Raw genomic sequence first — 19666 nt, forward strand, 5'->3', positions numbered from 1 at the left:
CTTCCCCCTGCCCCACTCTGAACCTTCTTGAGCTGGGAATTCCCCCGGGAATGTGGGGGAATGGCTCCCCTGGATCCTTCCCGCGCCAGGGAATTCTCTTGGGAATGCAGGAATCGAGCCTCGGGAATGCGGGAACAGCCCCCCCAAGGCTTTTGGGGCTCCATGTGGGCTTTTGGCAATTCCCCACCCCCAAATCCTAAATATTGCTACAACAGCGGAATTTGGGATCTTCCAGCTGCTCCCCCTGGCTGGGATCTCCCCTCTCCAACCCCCCTGGAAAACAAACTCTGATCCCAAAAATTGACCAAAACCCATTTTTTTTGTTTTACTGCAAACTCCCCGAGTGCCGCCCCGGGGGAGATGGGAAGGAGCAAAAATCCATGGAAAAATCCAGGAGAATCCCTAAAAACGGCCCGAAGGGAGCAGTAATGGCGCGGGGCAGAGCTGGGCTCTGCTCCTGAAGGCACCTCGAGATTCCAGCACAGTGACCTGGCACGGAGGGAACTGGGAGTGAGGGAATGCGGGAATTCCGGCTGATCCCGGGCCAAACCATCCGCCAGAAGGGAAAAAATCCCGAATTCCGGGGAAAAAAAAATCCTTTGGGACTCCCCTCGTGATCCCTGAGATGTCCCTGGGGTGGGCGAGGGCGGGGAGGGGAGCCCGGGAATGCTGCTGGGATGGGATCCGGGATCCCTGTGGATGCTGGAGGGATGGGAGGGGGGAAATCCCGAAAACTGTAGCACCCAAAGTAGGGAAAACCAGCAAAAAATGGGAATCTTGGGGGAAAAAGTGGGAATACAGGGGGAAAACCAGGCATTGGCAGCTGCTCTTTAGGGATTCCAAATCCCTAAAGGGATCCCAAGCCAGAATCAGATCCCCAAAGTGATCCTGAGCCAGCAGCCACAGGGATTTGGGGCTGGAAAAATGGAAAACAGTAAAAAAAAGCTGCGGAAAAATACAAATAAAAATAAAAATAATTCAAGGCCAGACCCTACAAAACCTGGGGTGGGACGTGCCGGAAGGTCCGGCTGCGGTTGGGAATTCCAAAAGCCGGGAATGGGGGTGGGAATGGCTCCCCCGAGGGCTGGGAATGCAGGAACAGGGAGGGAGAACGGCAGCTGGGATGGAGAAGCGGGACCGGGATCAGGGTCGGGCTTGGGGCCCCTCAGAGGGTGCGGGGGTTGTACTCCGGGAGCTTCCGCAGCTTCTCCTGCTCTGCCTCCGACTCGTCTCGGGCGATCACCAGGGAATGGGAATAGCCCATGGCCACCTGGAATGGAAATGGGAAACCAGGGAGTGGGAATAGCCCATGGCCACCTGGAACGGGAATGGGAAAGGGTCACCAGGGAATGGGAATAGCCCATGGCCACCTGGAACGGGAATGGGAAACCAGGGAGTGGGAATAGCCCATGGCCACCTGGAATGAAAATGGGAATGGGAAAGGGTCATCAAGGAATAGGAATAGCCTATGGCCATCTGGAACGGGAATGGGAATGAATCAGCTGGGAATGGGAATAGCCTATGGCCACCTGGAATGGGAATGGGAAGGGGCAGCTGGGAACAGCCCATGGAATGGGAAGGGGCAGCTGGGAGTGGGAATAACCCATGGAATGGGAAAGGGTCACCCAGGAGCAGACACTGCCCATGGAGAAAGGGAAGGGGGAGTTGAGGTTATCCGGAGCCTTCCCAGGGATCCCTTCCACTGCAGGATCCCGGCCCGTGCTGGAGCATCCCAGGGGTGTTCTAGGGAAGAGTCCCCATGTGCTGTGTCCATCACCCCATGGGGGGCACGACCTGGGCACGGCCTCAGCCCCTGGATTTATTTAAGGGTGGTCCATACACATTCTCTCGCAGGTGTGATGAGCTCTGCATGGCCTCAGTTCCCTGTTTATTTCAGGGAACAGCCCCTGGTGTCCTCTGTCCATCACCCTATAGATGGCATGAACTGGGCACGGCCTCATTTCCCTGTTTATTTTAGGGGAGGGCCCTGCACACCCCTCTCCATCACCCCATGTGTGTCACGAGCTGGGCAAGGCCTCAGCCACCCCAAATTATTTTAGGGGGATCCAGGTGCCCCCTCCCTCACCCCACAGGTGTTTATTTTAGGGGAAGGCCCCGGGTGTGATGAGCTGTGCAGGGCCTCAGTTTCCCAGTTTATTTTAGGGAATGGCCCCTTGTACCCTCTCTCCATCACCCCACAGCTGTGATGAGCTGGGCATGGCCTCAGCCCCCCCCGTTTATTTTAGGGCTCCATAGGTGCCCCCTCCCTCACCCCATGGGTGCCACCAGCTGTTTATTTTAGGGGGCCCCACAGGTGTTTGTTTTAGGGGAGGGCCCCGGGTGTGATGAGGTGTGCAAGGCCTCAGTTTCCCTGTTTATTTTAGGGGAGGGCCCCTGCACACCCCTCTCCATCACCCCATGGGTGTCACGAGCCAGGCACGGCCTCAGCTACCCCAAATTATTTTAGGGAAGGGTCCTGGATGTGATGAGCTGTGCAGGGCCTCAGTTTCCCTGTTTATTTTAGGGAATGGCCCTTGGTATCCTGTCCCTGACCCCACAGGTGTGATGAGCTCTGCAGGGCCTCAGCCGCCACAAGTGATGAACCCCCATGGGTGCCCCTCCCTGACCCCACAGCTGGGATGGCTGCCCTTGTTTATTTTAGGGGGATCCAGGTGCCCCTCCCTGACCCCACAGCTGTTATGGGGCACGACCCCACCCCGAGCCCGGGGGTCCCCCCTCACCTGCTCGGTGTAGATCCCATCCAGGGTTTTCACCTCCTGCGCCGCTGTGGACGATTTGGGTTTGTGGTCCCCATATCCCTGTGGGAACATCCCATGGACAGGGACTCAGTGCTGGGATTTGAGGGATTTGGGGTCCCCATATCCCTGGGGGAACAGCCCATGGACAGGGGCTGCCCAGTAAGACTGGGATTTGGGGGATTTGGGGTTTGGGGGATTTGGGGTCCCCATACTCCTGTGGGAAGATTTCATGGACAGAGGCTGCTCCGTGGGGCTGGGCCCCAGGGTTTGGGGGATTTGGGGTGTCTGTTTGGGGTTCCCAGGGGAATTTGGGGTGTCAGTTTGGCATTTTTGGGATGTCATTTGGGGTGTCAGTTTGGGGGATTCGGGGGTTTTGGGTGCAGTTTGGGTTTCTGGGGTGCTTTTTGGGGTTTGGAGTCAGTACCAACTCCCCAAATGTGGGTGAGGGCCCCCAGCTGATGGCGGGTTTCGGGTGTCATTCTGGGATTCCCAGGGGTATTTGGGGATTTTGGGGTGTCAGTTCAAGGGATTTGGGGTATTTGGGGTGCCATCTGGGGTTTTAGGGTGTCATTTGGCATTTTTGGGATGTAATTTTGGGGGACTTGGGATTTTTAGGGTGTCAGTTCAGGGGATTTGTGGTGTCACTTGGGGTTTTCTGGGGTGTCATTTGCGGGGATTTGGGGTTTTTAGGGTGCCATTTTGGGTTCTAGGGTGCCATTTGAGGTTTTGGGGTGCTGTTAGGGGTTTCTGGGGTGCCATTTAGGATTTTTGGAGTGCCATTTGAAGTTTTTGGGTGCGATTTGAGGTTTTTGGGATTCCATTTGGGATTTTTGGGTTCCATTTGGGTTTTTGAGGCCCTGTTTGGGTACCAGCTCCCCGAAGGTGGGCGAGGGCCCCCAGCTGATGGTGCTCTCGTCGGCGGCCACGATGACGGAGCTCTTCCTGCAAGGCACAGAGCCCTGAGCCCCAGGGGCCCAAATCCCGGGAACTGGAGTCTGGGATTTGGGATCAGCCCCGGGGCCGCACTCACCCGCAGGCCAGGCTGCGGATTTTCCACCCACAGAGATCCTGCACGGCCTTGGGATACATGGTGGATTCCCGGGAAGTGTTGGTGGCGCCCCAGAAGAACAATCCACCTGCAAGGGAATCCCACCTGTCAGGCCACCTTTCCCCCAGCATTCCCAAATCCTGGGATCCCAGCATTCTCACCTGTCAGGCCACACCCTGCCAGCATTTCCTAATCCCAGATCCCAGATTCCCACTTGCTGATGGCTTCCCCCAACATTCCCAAATCCCTCCTGCCAGGCCACAGCTCCCCACAGCATTCCCAGATCTCAGGATCCTGGGAATCCCACAGCCTTCCCAGCACTCTCAAATCCTGGGATCTCTGGGATCCCGCCTGTCTTGCTGATGTCTACCCCCCAGCATTCCTAAATCCTGGATTCCTGGGAATCCCACCTGTCAGGGCATGGCTCCCTCCAGCATTCCCAAATCCCGGGATCCCAGCATTCCCACCTGTCCTACTGAAGGCTCCCCCAGCATTCCCAAAATCCTGGGATCCTGGGAATCCCACCTGTCCTACTGAAGGCTCCCCCAGCATTCCCAAAATCCTGGGATCCTGGGAATCCCACCTGTCCCACTGACAGCTGCCCCCCCCCCCCGCCCCAGCATTCCCAAATCCCAGATCCTGGATTTCCACCTGTCCCACTGACAGCTTCTCCAGCATCCCCAAATCCCAGATCCCTGGGAATCCCACCTGTCAGGGCATGGCTCCCTCCAGCATTCCTGAATCCTGGAAATCTCACCTGTCCCACCGACAGCTTCCCCCCCCAGCATTCCTGAATCCCAGATCCCAAATTCCCACCTGTCTCACTAACATCTCTCCCAGCATTCCCAGCGTTCCCAATCCCAGATCCCCACCTGTCTCGCTGATATCCCTCCCCAGCACTGCCAGCATTCCCAGATCCCCACCTGTCTCGCTGACAGCATTCCCAAATCTCAGTATTCCCACCTGTCTCGCTGACGGCGAAGGAGCAGGTGTACCCGGCGTAGATCTGCGCCGCGCCGCGCCCGGGGAAGTCGAAGAGCTTCACCAGCCGAGGAACCATCTCGTCCTTCTGCTCCGCGTGCCCCAGGCGCCCGTAGCCCCCGAAGCCCCAGGAAAACACGCGCTTCTGGGAATCCAGCACCAGCTGGAACGGGAACAGCAACTCAGGGATCCCAACATTCCCAGGAAATTACATCCCTGGGAATCCAGCACTAGCTGGGAGGGAAGGAACAGGGCCTCAGAAATCCCAGAAAATGACATTCCTGGGAATCCAGGACCAGCTGGGATGAAGGGATTAGAGACTGAGAGGTGGTCTCTCCCATTCCCATCCATCCCCCTCCTCCATTCCTGTCCATTCCACGCTCTCCCATTCCCATTCCCCTCTCCCATTCCTATGCATCCCTACTCTCTCATTGCCATTGCCATTGCCATTGCCATTGCCATTGCCATTGCCATTGCCATTCCTGTTCCCACTCCCGCTTCCGCTCACATTCCCATTCTTGTTCCTGGTCCGTATGGTGTGGTTGGCTCCGCAGGCCACATTGTGCACCTGTTCCCATTCCCTATCCCATTCCTGATCACAGTGTCCCATTTTCCCAGTCCCAGTTTCCTCATGGTGTGGTTGGCTCCACAGGCAATGTCCCATTCCCATTCCTGATCCCAATCCCAATCCCAGTATTCCATTACCTCAGTTTGTTTCCTCACAGTGTGGTTGGCCTTGCAGGCCATATGCTGCACCCATTCCCATTCCTATTCCCAATCCCATTCCATTCCCAACATCCCATTATCCCAGTATCCTCATGGTGTGGTTGGTCCTGCCAGCCATGTCCCGCACCCGTTCCTGATCCCATTCCCAATCCCAATATCCCATTATCCCAGTTAGTTTCCTCATAGTGTGGTTGGCCCCGCAGGCCACATCCCACACCCATTCCCAATCCCATTCCCATTCCTGATCTCATTATCCCACAATCCTAGTCAGTCTCCACACGGTGTGGCTGGCCCTGCAGGCCACGTCCTGCACCTGTTCCCGTTCCCAATCCCATTATCCCATTATCCCGGTCTCCTCACAGTGTGGTTGGCCCCGCAGGCCACGTCCCGCACCACCACGTTGGGCACGGGCAGCACCTGCCCGTCCTTGGTGCGCTCCACGAAGAGCGCCAGGCGCCGCGGCAGCAGCTCGCAGTCGTACTCGATGCGCTGTGCCCGCGCGATGAACTTCCCGTCGGAATTGTGCCCTGCGGCGCCAGGAGAACAGGGAGAAGGATCCTGGGGGATCGTCCCCAACTGCCCCATCCCGCAGGATCATCCCCAACCACCCCATCCCATGGGATCGTCCCCAAGTGCCCCATCCTGTGGGATAGTCCCCAGCCGCCCCATCCTGTGGGATCATCCCCAACTGCCTCCATTCTGCGGGATTGTCCCCAACTGCCCCATCCCGCAGGATCATCCCCAACTGCCCCATCCCGCAGGATCATCCCCAGCTGCCCCATTCTGCAGGATCGTCCCCAACCACCCCATCCCATGGGATCGTCCCCAAGTGCCCCATCCTGTGGGATAGTCCCCAGCCGCCCCATCCTGTGGGATCATCCCCAACTGCCCCCATTCTGCGGGATTGTTCCCAACTGCCCCATACTGCAGGATCATCCTGAACCAGCCCAAATCCCACAGGATGATCCTAAACCCATGGGATGATCCCAAATCCTGTCCCCAGATGTCTGCACTCGGGACACCCAAAGGAACAGGGGTTCCCCTGGGCTGATCCCATGGGATGATCCCGGATTTCCGTACCCAGCTGTCCGTACTCGGGGCACCCGAAGGAGTACAGATTTCCCTTGCAATCCATGACCATGCTGAACTCGGCCCCACAGCCCAGCTTGCAGATCGGCTGCCCGTTGTACAGGATCTGTGAAAACCCGGGAACCAGATCAGGAAAGCAGGAAAAAGGGAAAAACGGGGAATTCCCATGGGAAATCCCTGATCTGCAGGAAAAACGGGATTGAAAATCATGGGAAGAGCAGGTAAAAAGGGATCAGGAAAACACAGGAAAAGCAGGATTGGAAAAACACAGGAAAAAGGAAAAAAGGAGAATTTCCATGGGAAATCCTTGATTCACAGGAAAAGCAGGAAAAATGGGATTGAAAAACATGGGAAAAATGGGATTGAAAATGCAGGAAAAGAGTAAAAACATGATCAGAAACATGGGAAAAAGGGGAAAAAAGGTGAATTTCCAGGGAAAATCCCTGATCTGTGGGAAGAGCTGGAAAATTTGGATGAGAAAATTTGGGAACAGCTGGAAAATCAAGATCAAAAACAGGGAAAAGACAGGAAAACAGGATCAGAAACATGGGAAAAAGCAAAAGTGAATTTCCAGGGGAAATCCTTGATCTGTAGGAAAAGCAGGAAAAACAGGATTGAAAAAACATAGGAAAAAGGAAAAAAGGGAAATTTCCATGGGGAACCCTAGATAAGCAGGAAAAGCTGGAAAATCAGGATCAAAAATTTTGGGGAACAGGGAAAAAATGTAAATTTCCATCCGAAAATCCCTGAAATCCTCAAAAATTCAATTTCCAAATTCCCAGCTTTTCCTTCTCCCACCGCAGCTGGGAACGGCTCGCAGCTGAGAGGAAATTCTGCATCCCGAGGGGTTTTTCGGGAATATTTTACTGGAAGCCGCCAAATCCCGGGATTTGGGGTCGGTACCTGGGTGGGGCTGGGCACGGCGTCCGTCTGGTTCCCCAGCCCCAGCTGGCCCAGCTTGTTCTCCCCGAAGGCGAACACGGAGCCGCTCTCTGCGGGAACATGGGATTGGGGTGAAAAAGGGGGATTTGGGGACAGTTCTCCTGGAATTCGTGGGCAAAAGGGGTGAATTGTGAGAAAAAGGGATGGATTTGGGGGGAAAAGGGAGGATTTTGGGGCAGTTTTCCCAGAATTCAGGGGCAAAAGGGGCCAATTTGGGGAAAAGGGGCAGATTTTGGGGCAATTTTCCTAGAATTCACAGGCAAAAATGGCAGATTGTGAGAGAAAGGAGCAGATTTTGGGGAAAAGGGGAGGATTTGGGGGCAGTGTTCCCAGAATTTGGGCAAAAGGGACCAATTTGGGGGGAAACATGGAACATTTTTGGGGAAAAGGGGTGGATTTTAGAGAGAAGGGGCAGATTTTGGGGAAAAGGGGCAGATTTTTGGGGCAGTTTTCCAAGATTTTTGGGAAAAAGTGGTGGATTTGGGGCTAAGGGAGCAGATTTGCAGACAAAAAGGGTGGATTTGGGGGGGCGAAAGGGATAGATTTTGGGACAAAAGGTTTCCCAGCCTCAGCTGGCTCAGCTTGTTCTCCCTGAAGGTGAACACAGAGCTGCTCTCTACAGGAACATGGGATTGGAATGAAAAAGGGAGATTTTGGGGCAGTTCTCCCTGAATTTGGGGGCTAAAGGGGTGGATTTTTTTGGGGAAAGCGGCAGATTTCGGAGCAGATTCTCTGGGATTTTGGGTGAAAGGGGTGAATATGGGGCAGTTTTCCCAGGATTTGGGGCTAAGGGTTTGCATTTGGGGCGGTTTTCCTGGGATTTTGGCCATAGGGTTGGCTTTGGTGCAGTTTTCCCAGGATTTTGGCCACAGGGTCAGATTTGGTGCAGTTTTCCCAGGATTTAGGGCTGTTTTTCTGCCGTACCGGTCAGGGCTAGGGTGTGGTTCCGCCCGCAGGCCGCGGCCACGATGCTCTCGCTGCCCAGGGCCTCGATGGGCCGTGGCGCCTCCACGCGCTTCGTGTCCCCGTGGCCCAGCTGCCCCTTCTCGTTCCGGCCTGCGGGATCCCAAAACACCCGGAATTCCAGGGTTAGCCGGGCTGGGAAAACCCCACCCTGTCCCCAAGCGCCATATCCTGGCTCTCCTCGGGATGGCAACTCCCATCTCCCCCAGACAGCTCCTTCCAATTCCCAATCGCTTTTCCCAGGAATGTTTTTTCCCAAATTTCCCCTGAGGGTGTTCCCTCTCTTCCCACTGCTCCCTGGGAAGAAATCCTGACCTGGCTGCCCCTCCTCCTGCCAGGGAATTCCGGAGCCACAGGGTCCCCTTGATCCCTTTTTTCTCCATGCTGAGCCCCTTCCCAGCTCCCTTGAGAATTCTCCAGCCCCTTCCCAGGTCTGCTCCCTTCCCTGGACACGCTCCAGCCTCCCAATGTGCTTCCCAAATTCAGGCTGGACACAGCCCTCGGGGTGGGACAATATGGACAATCCCTGCCCTTCCCTGCCACAGCCTTCTCGATCCAGCATTCCAGGATCCCACCAATCCCATTCCCGACATTCCAGCCCTGTGTCCCCTCCCTGTTCGTGCTGTCCCACCCCGTGGCACTGCAGGGCTGTGGCCACCAGGACCCCAAAATCCTCTGTTGAACTCCAAATCCTTGGATTCATCCCATAGATCCGGCCTGTCCCAGCCCCTCCAGGGCGTTCACACCCTCTGGCAGATCCCTGGAAATTGGGGATTCATCCCCCAGGCTCAGTGTGGATCTCAGCCCTCACCCAGAGCTGAAGGAAGGGGATTTCTGGGATGGATCCTGGATTCCCAAGGGGATTTTTGGAATGAATCTGAGATTCTCACAGGCGATTTTTGGGAGAAACCCCAGAATTCCAGGAGGGGTTTATGGGACAAACCCCAGAGTTCCAGGATGGGTTTTTGGGAGGAATCCCAGGGGTGATTTTTGGCACGAATCCCATATTCCCACAGGCGATTTTTGGGATGAACTCCAGAATTCTAGAGGTGGTTTTTGGAATGAATTACAGATTCCCAGGGGTGGTTTTTGGGATGAATCCCAGATTCCCAGGACTCACCTGCCCAGAGCCCTCCCAGGCCCCTCCCATCCTCCAGCAGATCCCAATCGATGCCAGCCTGGTGAGAATCCCACCTCCACCAGCAAGGCAGGGATGGAACAGGGAAGGGCTTTGGGATGGATCCCAGGATCCCAGGACAGTTTTTGGGATGAATCCCAGAATGGCAGGGGAGGTTTTGGAGGTGAATCCCGGAATTGCAGGAATCCCAGGATCCCAGAACAGTTTTGGGATGAATCCCAGGATCCCAGGCTGGGATAAATCCCAGAATGGCAGGAGAGCTTTCTGGGATGAATCCCAGGATCCTAGGACAGTTTCGGGATGAATCCCAGGTTGTTTTTTATGATCCATCCCAGGCTACCAGGATGGTTTTTGAGGTGGATCCCAGATTCCCAGGTGAGGTTTTCGGGATGGATCCCAGATTCCCAGGTGAGGTTTTCGGGATGGATCCCAGATTCTCAGGGGAGGTTTATGGGATGGATCCAGGATTCCCAGGGGAGGTTTTTGGGGTGTATCCCGGATTCCCAGGGGAGGTTTTTGGGGTGTATCCTGGATTCCCAGGGGAGGTTTCTGGGATGTATCCCAGATTCCCAGGGGAGGATTTTGGGGTGTACCCCGGGCTCACCCCAGCTCCAGAGGCGGCCCTCGGCGGTGATGAGCAGGCTGTGGGCAGCACAGGGCCCCGACACCACCGAGCGCACACGCAGTGCCCCCAGGCTGCCATAGCGGTGCGGCCCCCACAGGTTCTGCCCCAGGTTCCGGAACGCCGCTGGAAAACACCGGGAATGGCCGGAGTCAGTACCGGGAAAACACCGGGAACAGCCAGAGTCAGTCTCAGGAAAAACGCGAATCAGTCCCCGTAAAACACCAGGAATGGCGGGAGTCAGTCATGGGAACAACAGGAATCAGTCCCGGGAACAGCAGGTGTCAGTCCCAGGAAAACCAGGAATCAGTCCCGGAAACAATGGAAATCAGTCCCAGGAACAGCGAGAATCAGTTCTGGGAAAAACTGGAATCAGTCCCGGGAATGGTGGGAATCAGTCCCAGGAATGGCATCTGGGAAAATCGGCCAGCCAAGAAAATCATGCTGGAATACCGGAAAAATCATCTGGAAAAATAATCTGGGAAAATCCATGAAAATTATCCAGAAAAACTGAGAATACTGGGAAAATCACCTAGGAAAATATCCAGGAAAATCATCTGGGAAAATAACCCAGGAAAAGCCTGAGAAAATCATCCAGGAAAACTGAGAATTACAGGAAAATAATCTGTGAAAATAATCCAGGATAATCCAGGAAAATAATCCGGGAAAATCCAGGGAAATTGAGAAAAATAATCTGGGCAAACCCTGCGGGACGGTTCCAGGATGAATTCCCGGGAGCGAGGTGGGATTCTGCGGGGACTGAAGTTGGATTTTGGGGACAAGGCAGGAAAATGGGAAACAGCAGGGCTGGGACACCCCAGCCTGCCCTGAGGAGGGTGTCCCACCCCAATTAATGAACCAATTAATTAATTAATGAAATGAGCCAATCAGCCACTTAAAAGCAGACAGGTTAATGAGCTGCATGTGCACCCCAAACGAGCAGAGGCTTTGCAGCAGAGCTGTGCCCCCCAAATTCCGTCCCAGATTAACATCCAAAACTGTGACTCCTCCCCCAGTTAATTAATTTTAAACATTAATTAATTTAAAACATTAATTAATTTAAAATATTAATTAAAGATAACCCCCTAAAAAGAAGGAGATCAATTACTGAACTGGAAACGCATCCAAAATTGACAAAATTTTAATTTGGCTTTGCAGCAGAGTCCCCTCAAACCCGCCCCAATTAAGGGCTCCAGTTGTGGCTCCCCCTCCAGTTAATTGATTAATTAATGGGAACTAAACAAAAATAATCAGGAAAATCAACGAACTATAAATGCATCAAAAATCAACAAAGTCCTATTTTGGCTTTGCTGGAGATCCAGTGCACCCCAAATTAAGAGATGAAACTGGGACTCTCTCCCTGATTAATTAATTAACTAGTTAAATGAATTAAATAGAACCACATGCAATAATCAGGACAATTAACAAGCTCTAATTACATCCAGAACAAACAAAGCCTTAATCTGGCTTTGCTGCAGACCCTGCGGACCCCAAACTCTAGCCCAAATCATTAATTATGAATGAAGCTCAAATTAACACCAATTAATCACACAGCCATTAATGAGGGCCCTACTCTGACCCAATACATAATTAATAAAATAATCACCTGTTAATGAGGCCTTGCCCTGCCCCAAAATGTTCACTAATTACTAATTAATACAAATTAATCCCAGCCATTAGTGATTAATGAGATTAATGATTAGAGCCCCTACCCTACCCCAAACTGTTCATTGATTGATAATTAATACCAATTAATTAATTGGCCATTAACGAGCCCCTATCCTGCCCCAAACAGTTCATTGATAACTAATTAACCTCAAATCAATACCAATTAATCACAGCCATTAATGAGGCCCTACCCTGCCCCAAAACATTCATTGATTACTAATTAATACCAACTAATTAATCAGACATTAACAAGCCCCTACCCTGCCCCACAGCACTCATTAATGACTATTTAACCTGTTAATTAGCCCCTACCCTGCCCCGCAGAGGTCATTAGTGACTAATTAACCCAGTAATTAATGATACCACAGTGCTCATTAATGACTAATTAACCCGTTCATTAATTAACCCCTACCCTGCTGCTTGGGCACCTCCTTGCGGCCGATCAGGTCCCAGTTGGTGGCACCGAAGATCAGGAGCTGCCCCCGGCTCTTGGAGCCCTCGAGCTTCTGTGGGGACACGGGGACACTCAGGGACACAGGGGACACTCAGGGACAGTGAGGGGACACGGGGACACTCAGGGGACACTCAGGGACAGTGAGGGGACACTCAGGGACACAGGGGACAGTCAGGGGACAGTCAAGGACATGGGGACACTCAGGGACACAGGGGACAGTCAGGGGACAGTCAAGGACATGGGGACACTCAGGGACACAGGGAACAGTCAAGGGACACTCAGGGACAGTGAGGGGACATGGGGACATTCAGGGGACACTCAGGGACAGTCACAAACAGTGAGGGGACACTCAGGGACACAAGGGACAGTCAGGGGACACTCAGGGACACAGGGGACAGTCAGGGATGGTGAGGGGATGCAGGGGACACTCAGGGGACATGGGGGACATCAGGGACACAGAGGACACTCAGGGACATTAGGAACACTCAGGGACATGTCAGGGACATCAGGAACACTCAGGGACATGTCAGGGACATGGGGGACACTGAGGGACATGGAGACCCTCAGGGGACAGTCAGTGACAGGGACACTCACGGACATAGGGACAGAGGGGACACAGCGGACAGTGTCAGGAATAGAGAGATGGGCAGGGGACATGTCAGGGACAGGGGACAGGGACAGTCAGGGACACAAGGGACACACAGGGGACATGGGGACAGTGTGAGGGACAGAGGATAGGGACTGGAGACAGGGGACAGGGCCATGGGACAGTGTGAGGGACTGGGGGACAGGAGACAGTGGCCATGGGGACAGGTGGGGTGTGGGGACAGCAGGGCTGGGGGGACACATGGGACATGGGGAGACACAGGAGGACATGGAGGACTTTGGGGGTGTGGGAGATGCTGGGAACATGGGAGACATTGGGGATATCAGGGATGTGGGGGACACAGGACATCTGGGACACCTGGGGACATTGGGGACCTGAGGACATCACGGATGTGGGAGACCTGGGGACATTGCGGGACATGGCTGATGTTGGGGATGTGGGAGGACATGGGAAATACTGGGGACATTGGGGGTATTGGGGACATCAGGATGTGGGGGACCTGGAGACATTGTGGGATGTGGGGGACATGGGGACATTGGGAACGTGAGGACATCAGGTGTGTGGGGGGACCTGGGGACACTGGGGACCTGGGGACATCAAGGATGTGGGGACACAGGATATCTGGGACATTGGGATCATCTGGGACATGGGGACATCAGCAGTGTGGGGCTATGGGGACATTGGGAAGGGGGGAAGATGAACGTGAGGGACACTGGGGATCTGGGGGACACTGGGGATGTGAGGGACACAGGATGCTTGGGGACATTGGGGACAACGGGAAGGGGGGAAGGGGGGAAGGTGTGGGAACGTGAGGGACATTGGGCACAGTGGGACAGGGACGTGGGGACAGAGGGAGCAGCAGGGATGGGGAGGACATGGGGGACATTGGGGATGTGGGGGACACTGGGGACAGGGCCAGCAGGGCCATGGGGACAGCAGGGCCACGGGGACAATGACAGGGTGCTTTAAGGGGTGCAATGGGGTGGAAAAGGGGGGGAATTGGGGGGTGAAAAGCGGGTGCAGTGGGGTTTGGGGTGCATTGGGGGAATTTGGGGTGCGTTGGGGTGGAATGGGATCAGGGATGCAGTGGGGGGGATAGAGGGGCACTATAAAGGCAAAAGGATCCTATGGGGTGGGGCAGGAGGGGCAGTGGGGTGTCAATGGGGCACAGTGGGTACAAGGGGATGTAAATGGGGCACAGTAAGGGCACAGTGGGTACCAGGGGTGCAGTGGGGTGTCAATGGGGCACAGCGAGTACAAGGGGTGCAGTGGGATGTCAGTGGGGCACACTGGGGGCACAGTGGGTACAAAGGGGTGCAGTGAGATGCATAATGGGGCACACGGAGGGTTATAGGGGGTGTCAGTGGGGCACACAGTGGGTACAAGGGGTGCAGTGGGGTGTCAGTGGGGCACACAGTGGGTACAAGAAGTGCAGTGGGGTGTCAGTGGGGCACACAGTGGGTACAAGGGGTGCAGCGGGGTGTCAGTGGGGCACACAGTGGGTACAAGGGGTGCAGCGGGGTGTCAGTGGGGCACACAGTGGGTACAAGGGTGCAGTGGGGTGTCAGTGGGGCACATGGGGGACACAGCGTGTAAGCAGGGCCCCAGAGGGGTTCCAAGGGTGCCGGGTGCCCTCCCCCTCGAGCTCACGATGCGCTCCTTGCTGTGCTCGGGCTCGCAGATCACCACGCTCTGCCCGCGGGCCCCGGGGCCTCCGGGCCCCGCCGCCGCCGCCGCCGCCCCGCCGGGCCTGCCGGGCCTGCGGGCCCCGGGGCTGCCGTCCCGCGGCCGCCGCTCCCGGGGCGCCTCCTCCTCGCTGCTGCCGCCGCTGCTGCCGCCGCTGGGCCGGGGCCGCCGCCGCCCCCCGCCCTGAGGGCCCGGCCGCCGCCGCCCGCCGCCCGCAGCGCCCGGGCCCGCGGCGTCCCAGGGCGGCCCCGCCGCCTTCCTGCGGGGCATGGCTGGGGGACCGCGTCAGCACCGCACCGACACACGGACACGCGGACACACAGACGGCCAGGGACACCCACAGACACCCAGGGGACACCCACAGACACCCAGAGCCACCCAGAGCCACCCAGGGACACCGACCCCGGGACACGCGGGACAGGCGGCGAGGGGGGACAGTGAGGGGAAATGGGGATGCGGGGTGAGTGGGGGGAAACGGGGACAGTGAGAGGAAATGGGGGATGTGGGGTGAGGGGGAATACAGTGATGGGAAATGGGGACCGAGCGAGCCGCTGTGGGAGGAGCGCCTTGGGGATGAGAGGGAACATGGGGTGAGGGGACACGGGGGACATGGAGTGATGGGAGATGGGGGACACGGGGTGAGGGGACATGGGTTGAGGGGAAATGGGAGGGATGAGGGGACATGGGGGATTTGGGGGACATGGGGGAAACGGGATGAGGGGAAATGGGGGGGATACGAGGGGAAACGGGATGGGGGGAGAAAGGGGAGAGCCCCCGTGAGTGGAACATGGAGGGGATGTGGGGAGGACAAGGGGTGAGGGGGCTTGGGGGGACATGGGGACACGGGGAACCCCAGCCAGGGGACATGGGGGGCTTGGGGGGGACACAGGGGACCCCAGCCAGGGGACATGGGGGGCTTGGGGGGACACAGGGGACCCCAGCCAGGGGACATGGGGGGCTTGGGGGGACATGGGGACACGGGTGATGCCAGTCAGGGGGCACGGGTGGATTTGGGGGATACGGGACAGGGGGAAACGGGTGACCCCCAGCGAGGGGATTTGGGGGATGTGGGGGACACGGGATGGGGCAAATGGGGAGATTTGGGGGACATGGGGACACAGGTGACCCCCAGCGAGAAGATTTGGGGAACATAGGATGGGGGGATACGGGGGGAGGGGAGAGAGGACCCCCTGGGCTTGGGGGGAGAGGAGGGGGCTGGAAAAAGGGGTAGGAAGGGGGTCGGGAAAAGAGGGGTTGGAAAAGGGGGGCTGGAAAAGAGATTTGGAAAGGGGGTCTGGAATGAGGGGGTGCAAAGGCAGCGTTTGGAAATGGGGTGCACGAGGGGGGTTGCAAAGGGGAGCACACGGGGGGGCGTCTCGGGCAGATTTGGCCTTTGGGGGTGCACGGGGGGTCCCGGGGTTTTTGGGGTGCTGGGGACTTCCAAAAAGGGATCCGGGTCAGGAAAAGGGCCCGGAGACAAAGCGCCGCCCCCGCAAAGGGCAGCGGGGGAAGGGGAACACCGAGGGGGGATTTTGGGGTCCCCCTTCCTTCATCCTCCACCCCAAACCCCCCAGAACTCCCAAAACCCCAAATTCCCGCCGCTCTCGGGGCGCTCCGGTTGGATTTTTTGGGGCGGAGGTGATTTTGTGATTCGGGGAGGGGGCACGGCCCCCCGGGGGTCTCCCCTGTGTCCATCCCCCCGGCCCCGGCCGCATTCCCATTCCCAGATTTCCCTGGAACAATGGGATCTCTGTCTGCCCCCCTCGCACCACGTGGATCCGCCTTTTTTTTTATTTTTTTTTTTTAACCATTTTTCCGCCCCCCCATTCCTCCCCCCCATCCCTGTCCCCCTCCCCCCCAGATCCCACTTTTGGGGCCCCCAGTTCCAAACCTGGTTTTAGGGCGAGAAGTGCAGCATAAAGAGAGCGGCAGCGCGGGGCCTCGGCACTGTTTTTGGTGGCGGTTCCTGTTGCAGGAAAAGAAGAAGAAAAAAAAAAAAAAAAAAAAAAAAGAAGGTAATTTGGGGCTTTTTTTTTCTCGCTTCCCCCCCCCCTCCGCCTCCGTTTTTTTTTTTTTTTCCCTCCCCTCCCCAGCCCCCACCCCCCCCCGCCTCTTTCCCCTTTTTCCTCCTGAAATCCCACCCACCAAATCCACTTAAAACGGGAATGCGGGCGAGCGGGACAATACAAAACAGAAACACATGGATGGGCAGGAAAAGGGGGAAAAGGCAAAAAAAAACCCGGATCCAACGCGGCCGGAGAGGAAGAGGCCGCGCTGAGCAGCTCCATCTTTAGGGCTGGAAGACTCCGGGAGAGCCCCAAATCCTGGGAATTCTTCCCATCCTCCGGATCCCACCGGATCCTAGAGCATCCCCACCCGCTCAGGGGTTTTTTTTGGGGGGAAGGGGAATCCAAGGATTTGGGGGGGTTGGGGTTTGGGGGGGTTTAGGAAAGGAGAATTTTTTTTTTTCAAGGAAAAAAGGGTGTAGGGAGTTCATGGCAGGGGATTAATGCGTGGATTTTGTTCCCAAAAAATAATAAACACACGGATTCCAAAGGGTTTCTTCCCCCCAGAATAAATGCCTATTTAGCCAAGGATTTTTCTTTTCCCAGAATCACTTATTCCAATGGATTCCGACCCCTCCCTAAATTAAATTGATTTATTTCAATGGATTCCTCCCCCCCAAAAAAAAAAAAAGAAAAAAGAAAAAAGAAATTAAATTCACTTATTCCAAACGGGTTTTTTTCCCCAAAAAATAGATGCACAGATTCTGAAGAATTTTTCCCCCTCAAAAATAAATTCACAGATTCCAAAGAGTTTTCCCCCCCCAAAATAAATGCAGATTTCAGAGAGTTTATTCCCAAAATTAAATTCACTTATTCCAAAGGGATTTCCCACCCCCTCCCCCAAATTAAATTCACTTATTTCAAAGGGATTTCCCACCCCCTCCCCCAAATTAAATTCACTTATTCCAAAGGGATTTCCCCCTCCAAAATGAAGTTCACTTATTCCAAAGGGATTTTTCCCCACCAAAATAAATGCACGGATGTCAAAGGGATTTCCCCCCTAAATAAGTGCATGGATGTCAAAGGTTTTCCCCCAAATAAATGCACATTTAGCCGAAGATCTTTCCCCCCAAAATTAAATTCACAGACTCCAAAGGGTTTGTTCCAAGAAAAATGAATGCACAGATTCCAAAGATTTTTCCCAGAAAAATAAATGCGCATTTAGCTATGGATTTCTTTCTCTCTGAAATTAAATTCACTTATTCCAAAGGAATTTTTTCCCCAAATAAAAACACATTTGGCCAAGGATTTTTTTTTTCCCTCCTAAAATTAAATTCACAGATTCCAAAAGGCTTTTCCCCCGAATAAATGCACATTTAGCCAAGGATTTTTTTCACCCCAAAAATTAAATGCACAGATTCCAAAGGGTTTGTTCCCAAAAATTAAATTCACATTAAACCAAGGATTTTTCCACCCAAAATTAAGTACACTTATTCCAAGGATTTTTTTCCCAAAAAATAAATACACATTTTAACCAAGGATATTTCCCAAAACCAAATGCACATCTTGCAAGTATTCTGCAATTAATCAATTTATTGCTTTTATTCCAAATAAAAGTGGGATTTTTCCACTCCAAAATCAAATGCACGCATTAAAAAGTGGATTTTTCCAGGAAATAAATAGAAATATTCCCTTTATTCCAGGTTGGGTTTTTTTTTTTTTTTTTTTTTTTTTTTTGGTTTTGCTTACTCCCCTTATTCCATGTTTTTTTACCTGGGAGAAAAATTCTTTGATAGTGAGGAGGGGAATTTGTGGTGCCTTGGGAATTTCAGATCAATTTGGGATTAAATTCGGGATATTTCACTGGGAATTAAATTTGGGATAATTTAGATTAAATTTGGAAAAATTTGGAAAAATTGGGATATTTCTCAATTTATTGCAATTTTGGGATAGGCCCTGAGCCCATGGAATTCCGATGGAAAACCCCCCAAATGCCCCCAAAAAAGCCTTGGAATGAAGGGAAAAGGATTCAAACCATCCTCCCCCCCCACCCCAGGAATTCCTTACTCACGGAATTATCCCGGGAGCATCCCAGCAGCGCTTCCGAGGAAACGGGGCCGATTCAGGGATTTTCCAGGATTTCCATGGGAACGGGATGGGATCCCTAAAAATGGGATTTTCCCCCCAAAAGGTCGGGCTGGGATTTATAGGGAGCCGGGAATGTTCGGGACAGGCCGGGGCAGGCGGGCAGGAACTGGTTTTTCCTGGATGTGGAAAAACTGGATTTGCCGCCGATTCCCCAGGGAGACCGGAGCGGGAGCGGCTCACCCGGGATAACCCCGGAGCCGCTTCCCAGGGAACTCGGGATGGGACACGGGGTGTCCACAGGGATTGGGATCTCTGGGAAAGGGGAGTTGTGTCCCTGGATGGGGTATCCACAGGGATTGGGATATTTGAGAAAGGAGGATTTGCACCCCCAGGGGTGGGAATCTTTGAGAAAGGGGGATTTGCAGCAGGACCCTGTGCAGAAGTCCCGGGAGGAGGGAGGAGGTGCTGGTGGGAACAGCCTGGGAATGGGGGGTGGGATCAGGATGGGATCAGGAGCAGCTGTGGGATGCAGGGCTGGGATCCATGGGATCGGGAGCGGGATCTATGGGATGCAAGGATGGGATCTGTGAGATTCAGGGATGGGATCTGTGGGCTGCAGGGATGGGATGGGATCCAGGTCAGGCCCTTCCCAGGCTCCTTTTCCAGCCAGGGCACAGCTCCAGAGGTTTTCCAGGAATTGTGGAGGCTCCGGGTGACACAAGCACGGGATTTTCCCAGGGATTTAATTTGGGATTCATCTAAGGCTGGGCTGGGCAGGGTTTGCTGGGAATTGGCCGGGAATTGGTTGGGAATTTGTTGGGAATTGCCTGGGAATTTTTGGGGCCTTTTGCTGGGAATTTGCTGGGAATTCCTTTGGAAGGAGAAAGGG

At 54.6% G+C, this 19666-nt stretch overlaps 1 protein-coding gene across 2 annotated transcripts; it reads right to left on the minus strand.

The window, feature by feature from the left end:
- Positions 1-300: 300 nt before the first annotated feature.
- On the minus strand, positions 301-18933 carry RCC2 (regulator of chromosome condensation 2). 2 transcript variants are annotated; one of them, XM_083876900.1, is made up of 14 exons: positions 18761-18933; positions 16575-16649; positions 14648-14955; positions 12349-12442; positions 10251-10394; positions 8470-8601; positions 7507-7595; positions 6595-6709; positions 5875-6041; positions 4771-4951; positions 3790-3895; positions 3629-3701; positions 2742-2819; positions 301-1270 (listed from the first exon to the last, which is right to left on the minus strand). In XM_083876900.1, the coding sequence occupies exons 3-14, from the start codon at positions 14951-14953 to the stop codon at positions 1166-1168; spliced, it is 1590 nt and encodes a 529-aa protein (XP_083733026.1). In that variant the 5' UTR covers positions 14954-14955; positions 16575-16649; positions 18761-18933; the 3' UTR covers positions 301-1165. The 2 variants fall into 2 exon arrangements, with proteins under 2 accessions (XP_083733026.1, XP_083733025.1); XM_083876899.1 differs by lacking the exon at positions 18761-18933 and adding an exon at positions 16829-17795.
- Positions 18934-19666: the final 733 nt, after the last annotated feature.

Source organism: Zosterops lateralis, assembly GCF_965231275.1.
Source record: "Zosterops lateralis genome assembly, chromosome: 22".
Classification (NCBI taxonomy): domain Eukaryota; kingdom Metazoa; phylum Chordata; class Aves; order Passeriformes; family Zosteropidae; genus Zosterops; species Zosterops lateralis.